The following is a 21554-nucleotide window of genomic DNA, read 5'->3' on the forward strand; positions in this document are numbered from 1 at the left end:
GGATCTTACTTACTTTTACACTTAGTCCGGTATTCCTAATCTTAGGTTCAAATGAATGATCTTATGCTCCTACCGAACATTAAGCATATTTTTCGGTTGCAATTAAAATCATGTTAGTTGATGGACATACGAACTAACTTCGATTATTCGTTCTCGAGTTCTAGTGCCTGAAATACCTACAATAGTGGAACTCCCTTCGTTTTCTCATCGATGTCAGAGAACTGTTTCATTCTGTAGGTTATACTAGTTAATGTACAAACAATCTCTTTGGTTTATTTTATGAATCGAAGAGAAATCTTTTTAATAATATACCATAGTATTATATATGAGAATATGATTGATGTGAGAAAAGGATCATTAAACCACAGGTTTTTTACTATTTTATTCAGCGTGAACATATGGTAACAGTGTAAAGCTATGGTAGAGTTTTTTCGTCTATTCGCCACTAATGGCGCTACTTGTTATCGTGCACGGTCCCTATAATAAAAGATATATTCGAAGTGTGCTTGCGTTCGTATTTTTAGTCCTAAATAAGGATGTAAGAAATCCAGCGGCAGGATATCTTTTTCATCTGCAGAATCTTTCCCAACTATGGCATGATCCAGTACAATTTTATGTAGTTTTGACACTGAGGCAGTGGAGGTTCGACCATCACGAAACTCTTGAAACCACTTATCTTACGGTGGAATCTGGTGGATCCACAGCCAGGGCCAGGGCCCACCTGAAATTTCTAACAAAATACAATTGAAATATTAGCATTATTCATAATAATAAGAATAATTTTATAGTAATTCGGAATAATAAATAAAATCAAAATTATAGAATGCTAGTTCTCAAGGTAGAGCAAGGACGTGACAAGGGTCATTTGAGCAAACAGAAATCTTTTAGTAACTTAACTTTTCCCTTCCAGCAAAGGAGCCGAGCTTAAGCATCTCATCAATGCGTCTCTGAGATACCGGAAAATACCGATAAAGGTCTTTTACTCTTTACATTCCGAACCGGCAAAAGAAGAATGCCGTTGTAAATAGAAAGTAACAACTTTTGGTAGCTTTGCCGGAATAGTAAATAGTAGAAAACCTTTATCGGAATTTTGCGGCAGATGTGTAAGGTCGACTCCTCTTGTAAAAAGTGAAAGTTAAGTTACTAAAAGATTTCTGCATGATGAAATGAACCATATCACATCTCACCTTCTATATCTTCACATGAAGAAAATCACTCAAAAGCTTTTGACGTAGGACTACGTTTTTTTTTTATTCAATAATATAATATAATTTCAAGGCACACTGCTTAAGCTCTAAGATGCCAAGGGTATTTTCTAATCGTAATTAACCACTGACTAAAAACTAGAATAGTATCATTAAGAAATGTCACTTGGGGTCGCGGATTCTCGAAAATTCAACTTTCAGGTGGCGATCAGCAGTGGCCGGTGAATTGAATATAGCATGAGAGTCTTCCAGATGGCGTTGGTAAACATCTATGTTGGCCGCATCATTCGGTCCGTGTGGGTCCGCGGGAATCCCCAGGCTACGAAGACCTCGATGGCTCGCAGCCTGGTCATCGACTGGAGCGGTTCTCCGTTGTCGGTGATGGTGATGTTACTGAAGAGAATGAAAGAGAAGTAAATATTGTGAAAAACGAGGTAAAAAGGGAAGGTGGGAACAGCATATCTAAAAACGACAGAGATCTAATTAGTTGCCATCGAAATGGTGAAGAGCCGGAGGAAAGGAGAACGAAAAAGTTAGTGACAAAAAAAAGATCTTGTTAGTTTCAATAAAGATGGTGGGCAGGGACGGGGTTCGAGAGAATCGGGCGGATGACTACGTTTTTGTTTTCTATACCGGTGTACAAACTCAAAATACTGAGAACCGTACAAACACTGTTCAGGTTTTGAACATCTATATCTCAATCATTTTAATTAATTTTCCATATCATGACATGAACTGCACTAAAAATATTTCTACACTTCGATTAGAGTAGATTAATCTATATCTATAAAATCATATTTCAGATAATTGGAGATCGAAACTTTAGTTAGTAACGAAAATCTTTGTCATGGTTCCTTTTAACAAATACGACATTCGTATACATACAAGTTCACGGTTTCCATTGAATTTATGCGTTTCAATGAGTGTGTTCGCTTTTAAGAAAACCACTCATACAAACCAAGATTCTGTATCGAATAAACTTGAACTCTGTGTGGTTCAGAAAAGAAGTAAAAGTTTCTAACACATTGTTCAAACAGTCCAGGAACTAACCAGAAAAACATAATTTCATGTGCAGGCATATTTTCTATTCATCAACAATATCATCTTCAAATGACATACAATCGTTCTAGCACTTTAATAATTTTTCAATACCATCCTTATAGAATGATTTGTCACTGGTCTAAACATCGGCTTCCTTTGCGGCGATGACTGTCTTATTCGAACCAAATTTTTTCCCCGGCGTGTCTTTTTTTGATCCGCAAAGCACAATCTATCGCTAGGGGCTAGGTAATTGTGAATAAGGTGGATGAGGAAACAGATCGTAGCCCAATTCTTTTAATTTTTTCATTGTTTTCATTGACTTATGGCACGGGGCATTGTCTTGGTTAACGGTGAATCACTTACGATGGTACTTTCCTGTTCAAGATAGTCGATGTTAATTATACCTCGAACATCTGAAAAACTTATGCCATGATTGTTCCAGCTACCTGTTACGTTTTCAAATGGCTTTCCCAATCGGAATTCTGGTATGACTCCGGATAAAAATAGTGGATCCATGTTTCGTCAATTGTTTCATACCAACGCATTCCATTTTATTGCGGCAGACTTTTGTTAATTATGAGCGGCCGTGTTCGAGATCCATTTGGAGATGATTTTTTTATGCGCAGATTTTCGTACAAGATCGTACGATCTCAGCATTTGCGTTCATACATCACATTTATCAAAACTTGCTTAATTTTGTCCGGTTGACTGCTTCATTTAGCTACGTTCAAAATCAAAATACCACAAACCTTCATTTTTAATGGATCCTAGTGGGGAAAACACTTCTCAAGCTATAGCTGGGCTTGCTCGTTTTTCCCTTTAAAAAGTAATGTTTTAGCAACACACGGAATTCGTAATTTCCGTTTTTCATAAATGAATTAGTAACGTCACTTATGTGTCGATAGATTCAGTGCTCGTGGTGCTATTGATATTAAATGTTCTTTGAAGGTTGGTAATTTGAATTGAAAACAAAAATTGGTAGTGATTTTGAAACCTTAGATTTTTTGTTGTTTTGAAATTTTGTTTTAAAACTTAGTACCGAAAACTCTTCAAACTTCTAATTCACGTGTTTCATGAAAAGTTTTATAGAATCAATAGTTTATTTAAAAAAACGACTAAAGTGAAGAGTGATAAATATAGGGATAAATGTCATTTCTATTAGAATAGAGAAATACTTCAAAATAGTAGGTCGTTCTCCGTAGTATGAAAAATTACCCACCTGGCCCTGTCCACAGCCCCATAATATTCATCCAAATTTTTTTTCTGTTCCTGATTTCAGGAGGGGCCATGTCCCTCTCTGTATATATGCCAGTTCTTTATAATACAAATGGCAAACAGAATTAGTTCCATTTTTTGCCTTCGAAAACAAAAATTTAAACTGACTGTAGTAGATTGGGAGAGATGAAGAATTGTAAATTTACACACATAAAACAAAATTTATTGTCATTATCGAACAAAACATGTTGTCATTGAAAAAAAAACATTGAATATACAGCAGGTAAAATTTAAACAGTTTTAGGTATTTTTTACAAATCCGTCTCAAACAGCACTCGAGGTAACATTTTGAATAAAAGTTATTGTCTTAATTTTTTAGCTTAATTTAGTTGACTTTAAGGGCAGCAGATTGCTCTTTGACCCAGAAGACGCCACCATTCAGGGCAATGGTACAGGTCATCCGAATATCGCCACTGAATCCTCGGGGAGCAACCCAGTTGAATGATATTTCCTTTGGATCAGAAGTCATTTTCTTATGAGTGACGGCCGACTGCGAATAAAAAGGAAAATGAATTAGTAAATGGAATGGAAGATTGGGATCTTAACGTTTACTACATTCAATATGTGCACATTTTATTTAAGAACAAGACTAGTATGGATGAGATTGCAATATTTTCCTGTTCTACTATCGCTTTGACTGGTTATATTATTAGCATTCGATCTAACCTCGGATCACGACATATCGTGTTGTATGATAATAATTTTAATCACAGGTTTTATATCACGTTTACCACTTGAAATTCAACTACTCACCTTCTTCGTATTGCCACAGTCCAGAGTCTGAATGAAATTATTGTTTGGTGGAACATCGAACGATCCTACGGGCGTTTCACCTGAGCGAGCTTGGCAAAGCAACCCTTTAATGGTGTCCTTGGCGGTATTACCTTTTACGGTTACGGTCATTCCTTCACCGGATTTGACCTTGTTTTTGTTCAACTGAATAGTGTAAGGTGCCGGTGTTTTCTGGGGATCGGTGTGATGCTGTGGAATCAAATCACCACAGGCTCCGGTTGGGGCTCCTGCTGAGAATGATAAAGCCGGAACAGTGCATACGGCGACCACTGCCATCAGTGCGTAAACGAATCTGTATGCCATGTTGTAGACTGAAAAACGAAAAGGACAGCATCTTAGAATATTTAATGTAACAAAACAAGTGATCAAGAACAGCATACTTCGAACGGTTAGTTATTTGAAAGCAAACATTGTTAAATATAGCAAATTCAAATAGATTAATATTTATATAAGATTAGCAAATTCAAATAGATTAGTATTGATATTAATATTATTAATATAAATATTACAAAATATTCAGAATTTAATTTTGAAAACGGGAAAATTGGTTGAGTTCAAATGAGTTGCATTGACTTATGGTACTGAATATACAAAAGTAAAAAGCTCGATGTTCAATATATTTATTCACTTTTCTTATCGGTTGAAGATTTCAAAAATCAAAAACTTATATAAAAATATGTAGCCAATTCATGTTTCGTACAATATTTCATTAGGGACCCTTACACGAGACAATATTATTTTCAATCCAAAGCTTTGTCGATACGGCTTCAATATATCAATCCAATCGAGATGATGACATTTGTCACATATTTTTTAAAGAAAAGCGCTTGTAGCTATCGATATTGCATCTGATGCTTGAAACTTTCAAGGAAGAATGAACTGATATTTCCTATTTGAATTTTCGTTTAACGACAGCGGAGAAACCAGCTTTTGCGTTTTGCTAAAGGATGCAGTTTTCCAAAGATTGTAAATTGCTCCTTAATTGATTATTCACAGAAAAATTGTCTGACGTTTCTTTTCTGATTTGTTAAAATTGTGTATCAGTGCAAAATTAAAGCCAAGTCAAATGCTTATGCTCACTTGATTTAGTCTAAAATTATTTTTATTTGTTCGACGGTATGGTAAAATAACCGTATGAATACACTCCACCATCCTTCAAGATACTTTTTTGTCCGCTGGCCTAGATCTTAGTAACTACTTATAGCTTGAGTATAATCGAGCGAGCAACAGAGTGGGCAACTGGATATCGAATGCTAATGACCAGCGTCCTTCATGAATAGTATGCTGCAGTCGAAATGCATGATTCTGCAACTGGTTCTGCCACAGGAACTCGAAAGGGTGAGAACGGCGATTCAAAGGCGTTTTATTCACAGACAACTAGTCTTAACATTTTTTTTTATCGTATCATTGTCATAGCTTTATATTATTCAATGCAAGCAGTCGTTTTTTTCTCTTTTCGATAAAGGTTGGACCAAGTCGGGCAAAATACGAATCGATCTTGTTTTTGAGTAGAAGTCAATTTGACTTCCTACTTTAACATTGAAATCATATTTTTCAATTTTTTTTTACAATGAATTAATAATATACATTGCAAATCCTTGAACAAACGCTTACCGTCCAGAATTTAGCTTACTTCTGTTCATAAAAAAATTCATGTAATTCTGATCTCGTTTCAGAAACATGTAGTCAAACACAGCTTATTTATCAAGTTAGTTTATACTACTTTTCTGGTAACTGTGGCGCAGCCACATAACCGAAGCCAAGATGGCTTGGCTGCATAAAACCGCCGAGGCGACACCGGCTGAGTTGGCCGCCGACCCACCGTCGGAAGCGGCGGCCTCTTGCATACAAACAAGTAACCGCCTCGTTTGCACGGCTTTCGGCGAAATGACCCTTTCTGCAAAATGACTTTCGGCGAAACGAATCCTTTCTAAACCCACTAAATTTTTCTTGAGCTCAGGCAAAGTTCAGAGTGACTTGTTCCTTATCCAACACGCAGAGAAATGGAACTTGTTTAAAATAACAAATCATTTAGTAGATTTTCAAATCTGATTCATGTTAATTTCAAGCTAGAATATAATTGTTTCAAACCATTTTCTCCCTTCAACATCAACTATGATCCCTGTTTAATGTGAATAACAGTTTTTGTCTTAAAGGGTGAATGAACAGAAAATTTTTTTACGTGTTTCAAAAGTGAAACTAATACAAGCGAAAGTATTGATAATTATTAATATTAAAAACTGCACAACATTTCATCACATGTTTTCTTCACAACAAATATTTGATGCAGGTTATCTCTGTCTTGACCAGACTGAAAGGGAACCGAATCACTGGATACTACACGCAAAGAAATGGAGCATGGTTAAAATAACAAAGATGGCATGGTAGATTATAAAATTTGATTTATGATGCTTTCTAGCTAGAACATGATTATTTTGAACTAAATTTTTCCTCCAACATCAACAATTTTCTTCGTTCGTTCAATTTTTTGGTTGGTTCAACAATTTTAGTCTAGTCAAATGAACAAAGTATTTGTTCCGGGTGATTTTATTGATGAAATAAACTAACTATTTATTACATGTCAACCAAAGTTGAGTTGATGTTATCGACCATGTCTACGTTGATTCAATCTTGCTATACCTTTATATCAAGAAAAAAAAATGATTGAATTTATCTATGATCTAATTTGTGTAATGTTAAAAGTAACTTCGTTGTTTAAATCAGGGGTTCCCAAACTATTTTGGGTCATGGACCCCTTTACTAAAACTAACTTAGGCCTCAGACCCCCAACAACAAATTCCTTTAAAAATTCAATTTCTTACTTTTTTATTATTGATGTAAAATACTTACCAATTTCTGCGGATGGTCAAATAAACACAACTTTTTTAGCGTAAATATTTCAAATAACACCTTATATCGAACAATAGGGGGTCGATTTCTAGACCTCGTCGACCCCCATAGTCAGTTTTCGTTTACGTGGACCCCCGCAAAAAGGATATCGACCCCAAGGGGTCTATATCGACCACTGCGGGAATCCCTGGTTTAAATGAACGAATAAGTCCGAACATTTTTTCTCCCGCTGATAAAGTTTGTGCGCGTTTTCTAAGTGAAATTTTATCAGATACTAGCACTTGATTTTCAAAAATTCAAGCGTATGTGTTGTTAATTCATGATATTTACGAAAATTGTATAACATTACACAACAGATTTTCTTCACAACAAAATATTTGATGCAGAGATCTTGACCGGACTTGAATAAAAGTAGTATCATAATTTACCTTGTAAATTAGTTTGAAAGAAATCATTTTATTCTTAAAGAAAACAAGAATGTATAATTATAAGAAACAAAAGTGTTACAAAAGAAACAAATTAAGGTTAATTTATTTCAACAAAAAATATTGAAAAGTCGAATTATTAACCTTAACTAGAGTTTGTTCACTTCAAACTAATTTTTTAAATTGAATTTACTGCGAAATTGTTTGTCAAGAAATTGACAGGAACGCACAATTAAAACAAGTAAATATGTGTTTTCATATGCAGGGTAGTTTAATTGGTAAAACAATTTCCCCGGTTAGGAGTTAGCTACAGGTTCGAATCCCGTCTCTGCGGTAACATTTTCGCGGTTTTCATTTCATCATTGTGTTCATATGTCAATTTTTCAATCTGTTTTCCCCGTTAGATACTGATCATTTTAAAATATTTGTTATTTTTATCAAAATATTGATTGAATCAAACTAATCCTCTGAGAAAATTTTATTATCACGTTTTGTAGTTTCAAGCAGCAATATTTGCTATATCAAACCTTTTGTCACTATATCAATAAAATAAATTTTTTGTGTGAACCCTAAATTTGGTTATCTTTACAAAAAATTTCTTTGCGTGTATAAAAAGCTATTTCGAAATAAATCATTTTACTCTTAAAAACGAAACAAAATGGATTATTTTAATAAACAAAAGCGAAAGTTGATATACTATTCATTTTACGTTAATATCATTCATTTCAACTGTCGAGTTTATAAATTCAGAGTACTACAAATATTACCTTCATCCAAAGTTAGTTCATTTTAAACAGAATTTTCAAGTTGAATGGACTATGAAATTGTTTGTCAACAAATTAACAAAAACGCACAGGTAAAATATTTGTTAATTTTATCAAAATATTCATCTAAACTAATCCAATGAGAAAAATCAAATATCTAGTTTTGTTGTTTCAAGCAACAATATTTGCAATATTAAACCAAATTTTCTGTTGTCACTATTTCAATAAAATAAATAGTTGCGTGAAACCCAAATTAAGTTACATTTACAATATTTTCTCTGCGTGAAACGCTAAGATGCAGCCACACGGAGAACCTCCAATCATGAAAATGCAATATTGCTGTTGTTATATCCTACTCGTCTCAAAATAGAGATAACGAATCACGAAGCATAAACCCTTTTGATATCACCCGAAACGTTTAAAGTTAATATTTTTAAAAGCCGAAACAGTAAGAAGCAGATCGCATCTGATATATTGATTATAAGAACAAAATCTAATGAGGTAATTTTTTCCCGAATCTCGGCAAAACTTTGCCGAGATTTAAACAGTCGAGTGTTCGGCAATCTCCGCAAACTTTAAAGTAATTGAAATTCTCGGTATTTGTCATTTGACCGGTAATTCGCATATACAGAGATTTTCGGTTTTGGGAAGACTATAAACTACCGCGATCTTTGTCATTTAAGAAAAGACATTACCGAAATTATCGGTGTTCATGCATGCGAGTATTTGTCGAGATTTTAGGCAATTCAGGTCCGTACCCAGGATTTTATCTCGGGAGGGGCCAGTTGACTTCATCATTTCCGGAGACACAGGAAAATGTGGTCAAAAACATCGAAAAGGAACTCACATTGATTTCTTGGATATTTCTTAACCAAATCCAAAAGGTGAAAGATGTTACTTCATACGACATTTAATTTAATCGAGATCCAACTTATAGGTCCGGAAATACAGAGTGATGTGTGTTGAAAATTTCAAATCGTTATCAGAAGTAACGATGCAACAAAAATAGAAAAAATTTCTCTACTTGGTTCAGAACTGTTTCAATTTCAAGGTTTTTTTTAGCTTAGCAAACTTGGCTTTATCGATTTCGGAAGTAGTGGCCAAAAATTCCAAAACAGAACGCACATTGACTTGCCTGGGATGACTACCCACTTAAAAAAAACGTTCAACGGTGGTCCTTCATTGGTCCAATACGTTGAATCATTGGTCCAATGAAAGTCCAATCAATCGTTCAACAGGAGGCCAACACGGGACCTTCGTTTGCCGATTTTGAAACAGACCGTTGAACCGAATGCCATTTTTTTTTTTCGTTCAACAAACCCGGCAGACAGAGGTCCATTGTTGAGCCATTTTTAACATGAGGAGTTGAAGCCCCGTTGGACTAGTTTTACTGCAGAATTTCTGAAGTTTTCTCCACTTATTTGTTTAAACTAACAATACATACCTGCACAATACTTCTACTTCACGTAGAATAACAACAAATTTTCTTTCTATGTAAAGGTAACACTTAATTTTCACATTATTTTTGCAAGACAAACAACAACAAACCGTTCCAGCAAATTGAACGAATATTTCGTGCAATATGTCGTTCAACAAGCGCTCAAAAACCAACAAAATTGAACGGCCTGCTGAGAGGGTAGGCCGATTCTCATGATGATAGAATTGATCCAAATGAAAAGTTTCATCTGAATCCGGCGAATCCATTTGGAAGTGTTATTATTGAGCATTTAATTTATCAGAGATGATTTGAGGTTTGGGAACAGATAATAGTTCGAGGAAGCCACATCAGGTGAACAAAGTAGATTTTTCCGACCTATTGAGCATTCTTTAAAACACTCGTTTCGGCTTAAGTCAATTGTCCTGTAATAATTCTTTTGTGTGGTTTATACAAATGGATTCAGCCAAACATATATTCGAAGTGTGCTTGCATTCGTCAGTTCGATATAGGAGCGGGATAAAGCGGCAGGATATCTTTTTCATTTGCAGATTCACTCCGATCATCCAGTAAATTTTATGTATTATTATCATTGTCGCTTTTGCCCCGGTTTTAAACTACATTTTATGTAGTTTTGATACTGTCCGTGATAGTGAAGTTCGGCGTAATCTGCAGGATTAACAGCCCTTCAAACTTCATTCAACTTTTTTTTGTTTCCATTTTTGATTTTAGGAGAGGCCAGGGCCCCTCGGGTCCCTCCCTCTAGATACGTGCCTGAGGTAATTATTTAAAAGGAAATTTTAAATATAAAATAAACATTCCCGTTAAAACTCATAGATTTTTTGATTAAAGCATTATGTTGGTGGATGAACTGGAAATGGACTTGAAATGGATGCACTTTTATGTCATTTCCAGTAGGGAGCACAATTTGATTTTCCGCAGAAATCAGATTCCAACTACAACGAAAGTAATGGCTCAATAAAACATTGAATATTCAAGTAAATATATCATACCGGAATTCAATCAAAAATCACATGCAGTATATTATCGTTACGAGGATCTTTATTCCGTGTGCGTTAGAATTCTCTGGAGGATTTTTTGTCACAAATATTTTGGACAAATTTATTTATAATGTCACGAAACTTATCGCTATATTCGGATTCGGATTAGTTGCAACTGATTCCATATATGACCACATGCACTTATTCACATCGTTTAGTTTTGCACTGAAGAAAAATGGCTACTTTGAAGAATCACCGAATTTCGTTTGTCTAGAAGATGTTTATCAAGATTCCGGTAAGTTGATATCATTAATTTGCTGATATCAGTAAAACGACCAATTACTGGTAAACACGGTGATTTACAAAACCGAATATCAGTATAATATTTTGAATTGCCGAGAAATCGGAAACAATAATCCGAGTATTTTGGAAATGAAATGATATTACAAAATTTTCAATCAACAACTGCATTAGTATTTACCATTGGTGTGTCATTGCTTCTTTGGTGTTTGTATCTGGTGTTGAGGTTCATGCTCGATTTATTGTATCGATTGAAGTGAATGTAGCACCCTAAATAATGTCGATCGCTGAGACATCTGCACGTATTCGCCACACTGAATGAGTAAATATTATTTACAGTTTTGAAGGGAGCCTGTTTTTCTATTTCTGTGGTATTAGTGTTACGACTTCCTAGCGATCCATACTGAATTGATAAGTAGCACTAACATTTTAAGTTGAATTGTCATGCACTGTCGTATTGAAGACAAATTCTGAAGAAAACTGATATTATCTATTTGCCCTACACACTTGAAACCGATTCTTGAGCTTGGCATAGTAAAAAACCGAATTAGATCGACAACACGAAATTTTACTCATTGTTCAGTAATTCATATGCTCATTGCTGAAATTCGATATTGTAAAGTTCTGATACTTGGTAAAGCGCATTTTATTGCCGAAATTTGGCATGATATGTGGCAGAACTTGTTTGTAAACAACAAATATGTTAGCTATTACTGAAATTCGGCACGACACTTGTCATCTAATGTCACTTGTCAATTTTGTAGAGCACCTAAGCTTAGTAGAATCAAAATGTTCTTTTTATATATACTTTTGAAAATATGTTTATTTCCAGGTAGGGCAACCACAAGAATAAAAAGTTTTTATCGATGATATTTCTTTTCGGGATTTGATTCCCCAAACTTGGCTTTCGTGATAAGTGCAAAATCCTTTCTACACTCGATTACTGATGACTCGGTAATCCATGATTCGATCCCGATCGCTTCTGCCGAAATAACAGCAAAGTTGCTGTTGACAAGTTCTGCAATAATTGACAGTTCAGGATTGCCGAAATTCTCCGCAAATATACATTTTGCCGAGACGGTTACCGAGGCCTCGGCTGTGCAAATCTCGATAATTATGTCGCCGCGATTCAGCATCAAATTTTAAGTGTGTAAGCACAAAAATCTCTAACCTTTTTTTTTATATAACTAATTTATGCTACACATTCCTGATGGTTTATTTTACATTTGATTAATGAAGTATCACACCACGATTTATGATAAAGTAAAGAAACTACGTTTCACGAGCCGCTCACTACGCCACCATCATGAAGCATGCATCCCATTGAAGTAAACGCAGCCCTTTATGTATTTCTGATTACTAGGCTATCGAAAAAGTTGTTTAATGTCATCGATGGACACTGAATGCAATAATTCCCACCTAAAGCGACTTTTAAAACAGTCAATGGACTAGTGGTAGAAGATTTTCGCATATTTTATGCAACTGTTATCGGCACCGCAGCGAGGCGCGCGGCTTGGACATGAATATGGAAGTCGTCGGCAAAGTGACTGGCTGAAAAAAAAATCAGTTGTGGGTCAATGTTGCCATCGCATGCATAATGAGGCGTCAATTAATCAGATGCACAGGCGACGCGGGCCCAGGTGGATCGACAGCCACAACAAAACGTTTCAGATTTTAATTAGTTGCTAAATGTGGTGGTGGCATATTAATTGTAATCTTGTCGGCTAGTTGAAGGGTTGAGCATAGCGTTTAGAACAAATTATCAGGTGCACGGCAAAATTTTCCGAAGAACAATTGGATCTACTTTTCAGCGTATGAGTTAATTATAATCCGTATCCGACTGTAGTCCGTAGTGTGAAACATTTGTCCGTGCTTATACGAAATTTTCGGAATAATTTCTTTCAACACGATATGATAAAATGATTCTCAAAAAAAAAAACGCTTGAGATCATAAGGGTCATTAACCAGTGTGGGTTCTACTGAAATCCAGTTTTGAATTATGCTAAAAAACAGGTCTATTAGTCATCCAACACATCCACTGGAAATGTGTAAGAAATCAGTCTGTCTACGCAAACTCGTTTCAAGTTTTGAAGACATGCCGCAATCAGAAGATTATTGTTTGGTAATGTTTCATTCGGAGCTTTTTTTTACATGTATCATCCTACCTCACGATATGGTAAAAAAAAGAAAAATGTTAAGAAGTAGAAACCAGAATTTGTGTACAAAGTTGCATGATATCGACCTTGATGGGAGCCGGTTTCCTGGAAAGCATTTGTGGTTTTGCTAATTTATGGGGAAGAACCCAGACAACCAAGTCAAGGATTTCGACAGTCTGTAGTTTTATATTCAATTTGATTGATCATTGTACCTGGTTTGAACAGGTATTTTTATCAGTTTTTTCGAAATGAGAATCATTTCACATGTCGGATGAATAGCATTGATACACACTTAAAACCGATTCTCGAGCTCGGCATAATGAAATGCCGAATTATATCGACAACACTTAATTTTACTGACTATTCAGTAATTAACATGCTCTTTTCCGAAAATCGTTAAAGTTCTATGCTGATATCTCGGTAAAGTGAGTTCTTTTGCTGAAGTTTGGCAAAATATTATGCTGAACGTGTCAGTAAACAACAAATATACCGAGATCAGCAAAACCGTTTGCCGAGATTTCGAACAGCGACTTAGCTTTTACTGAAACTCGGTTAGACACTTGTCATTTAATGTTTCCTTTAGATTTTACAAGCATCACGTCGCCATTGCTCGTGGAACTGGAAAACATCTAAACTGGATGAAGGAAGAAGATTTGTATATTTTATTAAAAGATAAGTAAAATCGAAAACTATCTAATTTGCATATATATTTATATCCGCTTATTTACAGGTGAGGTGAGGAGCACTAGAAACAATTGTCTTTAGCCGTGATGTTTTCGTTTGGTGTTTGCGCTTTTGTGGTTTGCTGAATTGAAATGAACATCAATAAAATATTCCTTTCACCAACACTAGCTATTGCTGTTATTAATTTCATGCAAAAATAAAAAAATATCTTTCCTTTTTTCGATTACTGATGACTCGGCAATTCATGATTCCTTCCTGATAACTTTTGCCGAGCAGACAGCAAAACTTCTGCTGACAAGTTCGGCAATAATTGACAGTTGACAAATTTTGGATTGCCGAGATTCTCAGTAATTATACATTTTGCCGAGACGATAACCGAGCACTCGGCTGTGCAAATCTCGGCATTTTTTTGCCGAGATTCAGCAAGAAATTTTAAGTGTGTATGACGAAGAATTGACTCGTTTTCAGTCATTTCATACAATTCCTAATAATTCAGATACTGATGTGTTTCGGAAATATTATCTTGGCTCAATTTCTATCACGCAAACTTAAAATATAGAATTATTGTATTTTTGTCACAAACATTGAAACGGTAATCCACTCCTCATCACTCTTATAATGTTGAAAAGCATTGTTAACAAAATTCTATTTTTTTATTCAATAATATAATATAATATCAAGGCACACTGCTTAAGCTCTAAGATGCCAAGGGTATTTACTAATCTTAATTATCGTCTAACTTAAAACTAGAATAGTATCATTATATAATGTAGTATCGGGGTCGCGGATTCTCGAGAATCCAGCTTTCAGCTGGCGATCGGTAGTGGCCGGTGAATTGAATTTAGGATGAGAAGATTCCAGATGGCGTTGGTAATTTTCTATGTTGGCCGCATTCTTCGGTCCGTGTGGGTCCGCGGGAAACACCCCCAGACTACGAAGGCCCGGCGGGTGGCCCGCAAGCAAAATTCTATTTATTAGTCTACATTAGTTTTTTTTTCGATCGCGTAACCTTGTTAGCCAGAGTGATAAATTTGCAATGGGACTTTATAGACAGAGAACATAACATAAGACAAATGCGGAAATTTTTCTCGTGTTAAACAAGACAAAAAAGGTAGCGCGGCTCTACAACCGCTGCAACGTGAATTCTCATTACGACCGGTAGTATTTATATAGAATGAGATCGCTTGCTACAAGATCCATGAGAAAAGAGCAGTTCTCGCTTTGTATATTGATACGACGGGAACTGTTGAATCACGAGATTTAACCAGCCTCCAGCTCTTTGTTTGAGGTTAACATCTAATGATAAAGATTGTACTCGGATGAAGTGAGACACTGTCATTTGTCTGTGACAATTTAGTAGGTCGGTAAAGTTATTAACATTTCACCAGGAACTAGTTAACAGTGTAATATCTACCTCGAACAATTTTTGTCACCATCGGTCAAGAAGTTGATGTCTTTGGAATAAGAAATGCGCAAAAAAGTTTAAGCACTCGCTTTGAGAATTTGAACACGTCAAATGGATGGATCGGTAAACTTTTACTGTACGATATTTATCATTCACACTTAAGATTAATGCTTTGGAAATGCTAATTAAATTCAACGAAAAACATCATGATGAAAAAAAATAAACTTGATTATTCTGTGAAACTTAACCACACTTATGTCGCTTAAGTTTGATGTATAACCTAATCCAGTCTCCATCCTAAATATTGGCAAACCCTTTGTTTGAATCCAGCTTTACATTAACAAAATTTAATTGGAAATTTTGTTAGTTTCAGTTCACTACCACCACCGTTGTTTAGTGTGAGAACTACATTGTTCAAAATGCAAGTAGTGATAAAAATTACCCATGACATTGACATTCAACTCGTAATTGATAGAACAGTAAAAGTCACAACAAAGTGTATAGCCGATCACAAAGTCAAACTGCACCACTGGACAGTCTTTATTTATCGATTCAACTGATAATTAAGATAAGTACACTGATAATTATTCGAATCGATTGCAAATAATTAATATTCAAAGCAAAAGAAAGCGGAGCAAGAGTCGACGATAGAAAACTTTGTTATCGTTCTGAAGCGAAGGGGACGTTTCGTAAGATTGAGGCGAACCATCGAATAGATGGCAGTAGTGAGGCTTTTTTTCCAACTCATAATGAATTTGAAATTCGCAGGTTTTTGAGAAAAAATAAATACTGCGTGTTTGTTTGTTTCCTGTGACAACAACCATTTTTTCGTATTTTACGGAAACTTCAGTTTGAAAGAAATCTGTAAAATTCCATTGAATCAGCTGTGACGAGTGGCTTCCTTCATATACATATGCACCATGCTACGAATTTACTAGCAAATATATTCAATGGTTTGTGATGCTCTCTGCCGCTATAGAAATTAGTATTGTATATGTTAAATAACAACGCAAAGCGTAAACATAATAAACACGCATTTATATATCTACCGGTGAACATGATCTCAGATAAGACTGCATCTATAACCACGTAAAATTTAATTTTGTATATGTTTCGATGTCAAATTCCACCGAATTGGATGTAAAGTTAGTGATATGATTCATTTCGGAAATCTACGTAATATTTTTTGTGCTATGTACACTTCGAAAGAAATCTGCCACAAACAGCATCCATCACATACACGCAGGAAATAAATGTGAATATAAAGGAAGTCTGTGCAATTCGAACAATTTTTCTGTTATTATAGTGACAATAACGTTTAAAATTAATCAAAATAAAAAACAAAATCAAAAACGATAGCGACGGCGACTAGTACCTATAAATAAATTTAGTTGAACTGCCTCTACACCCTCATTCAACATAACTCTAAATTGAGTGATACACCACTCAAATTCATAAAAAGTGCACGTACTCTAAACTTGAGTTACTACCTAACCAGCTTCAAAATTTGATTTTTTTTACTCAAAATGTGCAAAAAATATTTTTTTCAAAATTTGAATGAGCTTAATATAAAACTTGAGTTCCTTGCACTCAAAATAAAGACATTCTTTTTCGTGAATGTTTATATGCAAAGTCATTCTTCTTTCTTTTAAATGAAAAGCACAGAAAAGTGATTCAAAACCGTTTCTTTTTGACAGGTTTGGAGTCGAAATTGAATCATGTTGATATCCTTATGTTGTACTTCTCACTTAGCATAATTCAAATCACAAAATTTCTATTGTAAACATTTACGATTGATGATTTATGGTTTCAAAAACCAGATCTAGAAACGATAATAAAAAACGGCGCATTCTTGCATCCTTAAATTCGGTGAGAATATTCCGATAAAGAAAACGCACTGAACTGCTAGAAGTATTTTTTTCACTCAAATCTTTGAAAACTCAACGTTTACTCTATTGTATGAAAAAATGAGAGAGAACTTATGGCCTGAGAAAATTTTACTCAAATCCATACTCAAATTTTTACATATTGCTCCAGTTTATGAATTTCAGTGATCTCAACTCAAACCATGAGTTATGATCAAAGAGCGTGTACCCTACTTAGAAAAAAATAATGAAAATTACTCGACATGTAATTTAATGATACATTGAAATAGACATCAATTGAATCAAAAAATTGATTGAAAACCATCAACGATGTAAAAGTAATCTAGAATTCCTTGATTTGTCAATGAATTATACAACAAAATTTAATTTACGCTTAGTTTTGCTTTTAAAGTATATTGAAAAGTAAAGACCTGAGAAGTAACTTTAAATCCAATTTCCTGCTCCAAATATGTGCATCAAAATAGATGTGAATATTTTTGTCTGTGTAGTGCTAGTCAAGTGTAGATTACATGAGAAACACGTTGTATTCGATCAGTCATGATGTAACATGCAGTTTAAGACAGAAAAATTTGTTTTATTATTTTAAAGTTTTAAAAATTCCAATTTTTAAATTGAAATCAAACATAATATTATTATGCAAACAAATTTTCGGAAACTAGTATTACATCTTGCAGTAAAATCCAACCTACTTGTTTCAAATGTTCTATTTTTCGTTTTAGACAAAGCACTTCTTTTCCATTCAAACTTGGGCTGAAATTGAATCCACAGAAAATTTGGATTCGCAAAAATAAATGTGGCATGAATCACATTTTTCAATTTCACATCAACAAAATCAGCGGGCAATTTATACTGGTATTTCGTTGGTTTCAGAATAACAATTAAAATTGTTGCTGTTACTGTGCATCATGATGATATCATGAAATAGTTTTCTGCATTATTGAAGGGAAAATTTAATCTACTACAAATTTTCGTCTTCACTAACACAGACACTCAAAGTTTGATAATATCTGAAGATTTTACATATCATAAGATGCACATAAATAGAGTGTCGCATTTCACAAAAATTCATATTTAAAACATGGAAAATTGTTTCATTTGAAAATTACATGGCTTGAAATCGAATGAAGCAAAAACAAAAGATCGATAGCAACACCATTTAATCGACTGAGCCACAGAAGCACATATCTGTTTAATGAATAATTGATAATTGGTAGCCAAGTGCAAATTACACTCGGAGCCTGTAAAATTTTGTACGAATGAAATATTGCGTCATTTGCAAGTTAAGTAGTTATGAATTGTATCGTTTATAGAATTATGTCACCTGTAAAAATCATAATTTTTGTCTGTATTCGTTTATTTTAATTTCAAGTATTTTTACTGTGTATAATCAAAAATTAATGAGCGATTTGGAAATTACATTAGAAGACAAAAAATGCGCTTTATTCATTTCAAGGTCATGCTGCATTGAAAATCAATTGCTAGTAAACATACTAATGGTGTTAAAAAAAATTATATTACATTGAATGGAAAACTACATCGTTTCACTATTTAAGCATTGCAATACCAATTAAACTAGTTTTCAAAAAAGTTCACGAAATAAATCGCTAGTTCATGTCAAGCATGAATTTTGTTCATTACACGTTCTTTCGTGGCTTTATCGAGCAAAATTTTACCCTATTAAATAAGCCACGGAAAAATACTTAAATGAGGTTTTAAAAGATGACGTCATAAACAAACTTGCGACAAATTAGGCTCATTTTTGACAGCTCTCCGAGATTTGTCTGCTTTTTCAATTACGTGCATTTTAATTGCAATGAACACATAGACAAACCACTAAAATCTGTTAAATGACACTCATCCTTTTTAGTTTATGGGGTTATTTTCTTTTCCATGCAACGTGTAGGTTCAAGACAGTCGATGAACAAATCTTTCTCTCAATACTTTGTTTAAATTTCTTCCTATACATTGGAAAAAGTCGAATATTATTAATTTACAATTACTGTTCATATTCAGAAACTCAATAACGAATAATTTGTTTTTCATACACCATCATGGTGTAGATTCGCATATCTAAGTGTTCGAGCAGACTCACTGTCAACAGTTGATTTTTTAACCTCAATTTTTTGACAATTTGGTAGTACTATTAACATTATCATTAACAATCAAGGCAACTTAGTTCAACATAAAACAGACATATGGATGCAGTAATACTAACCAGTCAAGGATGAACGTTTGTTTCTGTATTTATGAAATCGAAATAAAAACCCCAATTGGGGCTTTACATAGACATGTCAAAACATCTCACAATGTAACTCATCTGCTATCAGAGGCTTGTGACATGTGAAGTTTCAAATAGAATGTTTGAATAACTGATATAAATTGATTTTTGTGATATAAACGGATGTACCATGGTCTTAGTCAATCTACAAAGTTAAGAAAAAAATACACCCGCAGTTGAAAAAACATTATCGTTCTATACAATGGCCGTTTTCGTAGGCTAACCCTGTTTTGAACACAAAGCATACAAGCTTTGAGTTCAACTGTTGGTAAACTTATAAATTGGACAGAATTTTGGTTCTCAACTGAGCGGTAGTTGTTAAAATATCTTCAAACTCTATTATATGAGTGTAGTGTTATTGTATCATAAAAAGATTACATGTGTGATTATCTTCCCCAAGCGATAACAACATATAAAATCAAAGAATTAGAACTAGACTTGAACATTAAAATTCAGTGAAACCTTATTTAATGTAAATTGTTCAAGTTATCTTTAAGCTGAACAAGTTATTATCTTGATGAATGACGTCGGTAAAATGAACGAGTTTCGCTGAGAGCCAATGGAATTGTCTTCTAGAACGAGAAACCAGTTGAACATGCACAAATCGTTACTCAGATGCAATCGAATGTTTCAACTGCCAGATGGAGTCACAATAACTTTGTTAAGGTTATCTCGATGTCGATTTCCTTATTTTTTTTGTCGATCGCGGAATAATGGAAATGTTCGAGTACTACATTAAAAAAAATATCCCGTAGAAACAAATGGAACAAGTTAACGTTGACACTAAGGCAAATGAGAAGTGCTTTTCATGAAATCATTTTTTTTCTGACAAATTTTTTCTTGCTTGTAAGTCTGTGATATAACCTGAAATGTATTGAGTGTAACAATTCAGAATCCAGTGTAACGTAACAATCATCTAATAAATTTAAGTAATAAAAAGCATATGGACAAAATTTCAAGACCAATACTTTTTGGGGGTTAAATTTTACTACCGGGGACAGAATCTATGGCCCAAAAGAGCAAAAGCCATTTCAAAATGAAATGATTTCACGTGAGTGTTACGTTCCAAATCCGTTTACAAAACGAATGCGAATGATATTCAAACATATAAACTAGAGAACAACACAATCATCTATTGTTAGCCGCCATTGTACGACATTGTTATAAAAAGTGTTTTATTTCGGTGATCGAATCCAGTAGACAAAAGTTGTCTAACGTGCACAATAATTGTAACACCTCGCCAAAGCCTTGTTCTAACAATCAAAAAGCACCTGCTCACCTTTTTGTTGGATAGTAGATAAACTTCTGGTAAATGCACTGTTGAATCGAACTACGCTCCACCGTTTCTATGAATTGATCCTCTCGAATCGAACTCAAAACTAACTTTAAATCATGTACAGCATCAGTACCGGGGTTTTGTTGGTTCCCGTATTCGCGCCAAGCTTGAGCTTTCGGCTTACGCGGCTCTCGCGAGAATTTAACGCGTCTCTCATTACTGGACTGATTTACGATATTCAAACGATTGGGATCGTTAAAGCTCGGCAAGTTGCATAACGCAACCCATTAAACTCCAGGCGGATTGATTCTGAAATTTATTTTATACCCAGCACGCCTTGACATATGCTCCCTGTGCATAGTTATTGTGCCATCAACCGGTGTCATCTGAATATAGAGGACGAAAAACATTGGGAAGAAGAAGACTTGTGCAGTGTTTACACTTAAAACCGATTCTCGATTTTGACATAATAAAATGCCGAATTAGATCGAGATCACGAAATTTTCCTGATTATTTAGTAAATCACATTCTCTACGAAATTCGTTAAAAGCACTCATTGCACGTGACAAGATTACAAATACAAAAAGTGTTCACAATACTTTCGATCGTGTAGTGGAGATTTCATCGAATTGACGAATATATTGTCAAAAACTCAAAACTGCTCATCATTCCAACAATACTTTTTCTCTAGAGAGGAAACTGTTTAAAATGAACCCATCTCTCAATGTTTTAATAATCAGTTGCAATATTTAAAGCTCTAAACGCTAGATTTTTTCAAGAA

At 34.5% G+C, this 21554-nt stretch overlaps 1 protein-coding gene across 1 annotated transcript; it reads right to left on the minus strand.

Annotated features, from left to right (window-relative positions):
- Positions 1 to 3662: 3662 nt before the first annotated feature.
- Positions 3663 to 20920, minus strand: LOC131427555 (putative defense protein Hdd11). Its single transcript, XM_058590854.1, has 3 exons — positions 20777 to 20920; positions 4275 to 4624; positions 3663 to 4011 (listed from the first exon to the last, which is right to left on the minus strand). The coding sequence occupies exons 2-3, from the start codon at positions 4614 to 4616 to the stop codon at positions 3847 to 3849; spliced, it is 507 nt and encodes a 168-aa protein (XP_058446837.1). The 5' UTR covers positions 4617 to 4624; positions 20777 to 20920; the 3' UTR covers positions 3663 to 3846.
- Between the last annotated feature and the right edge of the window lie 634 nt (positions 20921 to 21554).

Source organism: Malaya genurostris, chromosome 2 (genome assembly GCF_030247185.1).
Source record: "Malaya genurostris strain Urasoe2022 chromosome 2, Malgen_1.1, whole genome shotgun sequence".
Classification (NCBI taxonomy): domain Eukaryota; kingdom Metazoa; phylum Arthropoda; class Insecta; order Diptera; family Culicidae; genus Malaya; species Malaya genurostris.